This window comes from Talpa occidentalis, unplaced genomic scaffold, assembly GCF_014898055.3.
Source record: "Talpa occidentalis isolate TD23 unplaced genomic scaffold, MPIMG_talOcc4v2.1 talOcc4.12, whole genome shotgun sequence".
Lineage (NCBI taxonomy): Eukaryota > Metazoa > Chordata > Mammalia > Eulipotyphla > Talpidae > Talpa > Talpa occidentalis.
The window spans coordinates 71,461,403-71,465,620 of record NW_023601212.1 but is presented as its reverse complement, the minus strand read 5'-3'; the positions used below and the strand labels follow the sequence as shown (position 1 = coordinate 71,465,620).

At 50.4% G+C, this 4,218-nt stretch overlaps 1 protein-coding gene across 1 annotated transcript; it reads left to right on the top strand.

The window, feature by feature from the left end:
* Positions 1–526: 526 nt before the first annotated feature.
* On the top strand, positions 527–4,006 carry LOC119242315 (T-cell surface glycoprotein CD1b-like). The gene is made up of 6 exons (XM_037508042.1): positions 527–587; positions 912–1,178; positions 2,120–2,398; positions 2,609–2,887; positions 3,268–3,361; positions 3,985–4,006. Exons 1-6 carry the CDS (start codon positions 527–529, stop codon positions 4,004–4,006), a joined length of 1,002 nt encoding a protein of 333 aa, XP_037363939.1.
* Positions 4,007–4,218: the final 212 nt, after the last annotated feature.

Below are 4,218 nucleotides of genomic sequence, written 5' to 3'. Positions count from 1 at the left end.
AGGTGATAGCTGCAGGTGATAGCCACAGAGGCCAAAGGCGCAAAAGCCTGACCATCACATGCCCTCCTAGGAGCCATGGAAAACTTTGGAGAGAGGGGAAATGGAGTGCCAGAAAAGAGGGCTGTGGGCAGGAAGGCGATGTGGAAGGATAAAGCAAAGAATCCCAGGTTGAAGCAGGCTGTGCACAGGACCACTGTTTAATATCACCCTTTATTTAACAAGAGAGGACATCAAGGATTGGGGAGGTGAAATAAACTTTCAAAAGCACATGTAGGAAGTTGAGGCCAGAGTGAGAAGCCAGAAGCTAGGGAAGTAAGAAAATAAATTGTCAGAGCAGAGTGGAAATGAGAGCCAGGGTGGATGACCAGAGGTGTGGGAGGTCCAGTTTTTCTCTGATGTGCCATGTGGATGAGGAAGAGATTTGGCAGCTGGAAGGGAGAGGAAGTCACTGTAGCCTGCTGTGAAAGGGGCTTACTGAAGTCAGAGATCAAAACCAGTAGAGTCAGAAGTTTTATCTCCCAGTGAAATGCTGCCTCTGTCACTTCTGCTGCTGGCAGCTGGCTTCCCAGGTGGCGGCAGTGAGGATGGTAAGAGCAGCCCCCTGAGGGCGGGGGTCTGGATGGAAGCACCCTGCTCTCACCACCAAGGGCTGGTCCCCCGACCTCCAGCTGTCTCCCCTTTCTGGAGGTTGGACGTGGAACCGCTGGCGCGCTCTGGACCAGGTTCTTTTTCTTAGGATCCCTTCAATTTTCATTCTTTCTCAATCCCGCCTGAGAATACCTTCCCTCTGGCTCCCTTTCCTCCCTTTTTTTGGGTTAAATTTGAAATTTAGAATTTATATGTGATATTGCTACTCTCAGAAAACAAGACACCATTTGCTCCTCACGTTCTTATCCTTCCCCCACGCACAGCCGTCCAGGGGCAGACGTCTTTCCGGCTCATCCAGATCTCGTCCTTTGTCAATAGCACCTCTGTCCAAAACCAGGGCTCAGGCTGGCTGGACGATCTGCAGATCCATGGCTGGGACAGTGACAAGGGCACTGCCATCTTCCTGAAGCCCTGGTCGAAGGGCAACTTCAGTGATGTGGAGTTAACTGAGTTGGAGGACCTATTCCGAGTGTACTTCATCGGATTCTCTCAGGAAGTGCAGGACCGTGTCAGTGAATTCCACTTTGAATGTGAGTCCAGATGTCTGATCTGGGGACATGCTTCATGGCCTCTTCCTCTGTCTTGGTTCTGATCATTGTTCCTTCTGACCTTTCTCCCCTCCTTCATGCCTTCCCCACCTGCAGGCACACACTTCTCTGGAGCAATCTCCTGCTCCAACTCTATCCCTCCTCAAGGGTTCCAGGTCCTACTTGGTTCCTGCACTCCTGACCTTGTGACCATCTCCCGGGGTGTTTGTTAAAACTTTCTGCTCTCAACCCTGGAGCAAGAAGCCCTTCCTTTCAACTTGTGCCTGAGAGAACTGACATGGGCTTTCCCCCACTATCAGCCCTTCTTCAAGCTGAGGCCTCACCCCTCCTCTCATGTGGCCTCCCCCACAACCCCCCTAACCCGTTCACCTGGAACTTGGTACTTCTGAGCCTTCAGTCTGTTCCTCAAGCTTTCCCCTCTTACCTACCACACAGCCTGACACAGCCCTTCTTCCTACATAGGAGGTGCACACCAATCCCCAATGCTCTTCAAAGAAATCTCCAGATTGTGTAGTTTGTTTTTGCCTCATCATTTAATCTCTCAGACCTTCCTCTTGCCCCCAAATCCAAAGTTCTAGGTCCTTCACTCAGCCCTTTCATTCTTACTTGTTTTTTATTTTTTAAAAAAATTAAAAAAAAAGATTTATTTATTCATGCATACAAGAACAGGCCAGATGTGCGGGAGGGTGAAAGGATTCACCAGAGACAGAGCGAGGAACAGAACAGGCAGACTGACTGAAACACACTGCTGAGGGGAGCAGCGGGCGAGACAGGAGAGGTCTGCCGCTCTATGTGGGTATCTCTCCGGCAGGTGGGGATCAAACCCGTGCTGCGGAAAGTGCGGACAGCTTCACAGTGCTGCGCTCAACCACCTGCATCACCAGGGAGGCCTTTACTTTACTTTCTTTTTTCCTTCTACCCAGACCCCTTTGAGGTCCAGAGCTCAGTAGGCTGTAGCCTGCGTTCTGGGGAGCCCATAGTAAACTTCATGAAGGCAGCTATAGACGGACAGGATTTCCTGAGCTTCCAAAACAATATCTTTGTGCCTGCCCCCGAGGGCGGCAGCATCGCAGAGCAGGTGTGCACGCTCATCAATCAGTACCAAGGCATTCGTGACACCATTACGAAGCTCCTTCTAGAAACCTGCCCTCAATTTCTCTTGGGTGTCCTTGATGCAGGCAAAGCGGAACTGCAGAGGCAAGGTTAGTCCGGTTCTCTCCCCAAGACTTTGCTATTTCACCTCTTACCACCTTCTTGTAAGCCCAAGGGGAGGAGGTACCTAAGAAGAGAGGGGCTCATACGAGTTCGGTTCCCAAGGGAGTGGAGGGGGTGACTGTCCACACTCGTGCGTGGCTGAGTCCCTATGCTCTAGGTTACAGGCGGGATCTGACGCTCTGCCCTTCTCTCTCCAGAGAAACCTGAGGCCTGGCTGGCTAAAGGCCCCAGTCCTGGGCCGGGCCGTCTGCGACTCGTGTGCCATGTCTCTGGCTTCTTCCCGAAGGCCGTGTGGGTGATGTGGATGCGGGGAGAGCAGGAGGAGCGGGGCACTCAGCGAGGTGACGTCCTGCCCAACGCCGATGGCACGTGGTACCTCCACGCCACCTTGGATGTGGCATCTGGGGAGGTGGCCGGCCTGGCTTGCAGAGTGAGGCACAGCAGCCTCGGCGGCCGGGACATCGTCCTCCCCTGGGGTGAGAAGGAGCAGGGCTCGGGGTGGAGGTGAGGAGCTGGAGGTGACAAGCACAGAAGTGGAGACTTATGTGGGGGTCAGGCTTTAAGGGAGAGGCAGGGGGAGAGAGGCAGAGAGATTTTGATTCTATTTCTGGGATTCCAGTCCCAACAGGAATAAAAATAGATGTTCTGAGGTGTAGCACATCTGTGGTAGGAATGAAAGACCTACGGGCTGACTGAGGTGAGGCAGGGGGGAGACAGAGAGCTCTGGGTCTGTGGCAGGAGGAGAGGCGCACACATCAGAAGCAGGTGGGGAGGAAGTGTGGGTGGGCAAAGGAAGGCCAGGAGAATCAGCCAGGGGGGTTTAAAGTAATGCCCTGTGTCTTCTCCCGATTGCCAGAACATTCCACCTCCATCGGCTTGATAGTTTTGGGGCTCCTGGTGCCCCTTTTGGTCCTTTGCATAGGTCTCGCATTATGGTTTTTGAGGCGCTGGTGAGTTTTTTAAATCTTTTCTCCTACTCTTTCCCACCATTTAATCTATTTTCATCACTTTTCCCTCAATCTTTCCACCAGATCCTTTCTGTCTTTCCAGCTCCCCTCCCATCTTCTTCCTTGGGTAAACCTATTTTTAAACTGGTGGTAAAGTCACATGATATAAAACTTAACCATCTTAGCCATTTCTAAGCACACAGCTTAGTGGTATCGAGCACACATGGTTGGCCAATACCTAGAGAAAACCCAAGCCCTGTACCCACTGACCTCACCTCCCCATGCCCCGCTCCTCCAGGCCCTGGCCATTCTGTTCTCTCCCTCTGAATTTGGCTGCTGTAGGGGCCTGGTTTAAGTGGGGTCATCAGTATCTGTCCTTTTGGGACTGACTTATTTCTCTCAGCATGATATTCTCAAGGTGCATGCATGTGTAGCATATGTTAGAATTTCTTTCTTTTGATGGCTGAATAATATTCTATTAAATGTGTAGAGCACATTTGCTTGTCCATATCTGTCAATGGACCTTGACTTTGGGTTGATCCCGCCTTTGGGCTATTGTGAATAATGCTGTGGTCATATAATAGCTCTTATGTAGAGTGATTTTTTTTTTCTTGTGTTCTGAACAGGGCATATCAGAATATCCCATGAGTCCTCACCATATTTCCTTTTCCGTTTGGAATAAGCACTCAGAAGTCCAGAAATTCAAGTTGTAACTCCACAAGTCAATACCATCATATTTCATTAAATGTCACTATCTTTGATCAAATCAGAGCTTCCATCAGTTGTAAGATAAACCATAATTTATATACTGTCACAAAAATTAAAAACTGTGATTTATCGTGAGAGTATCAATTGGGGGA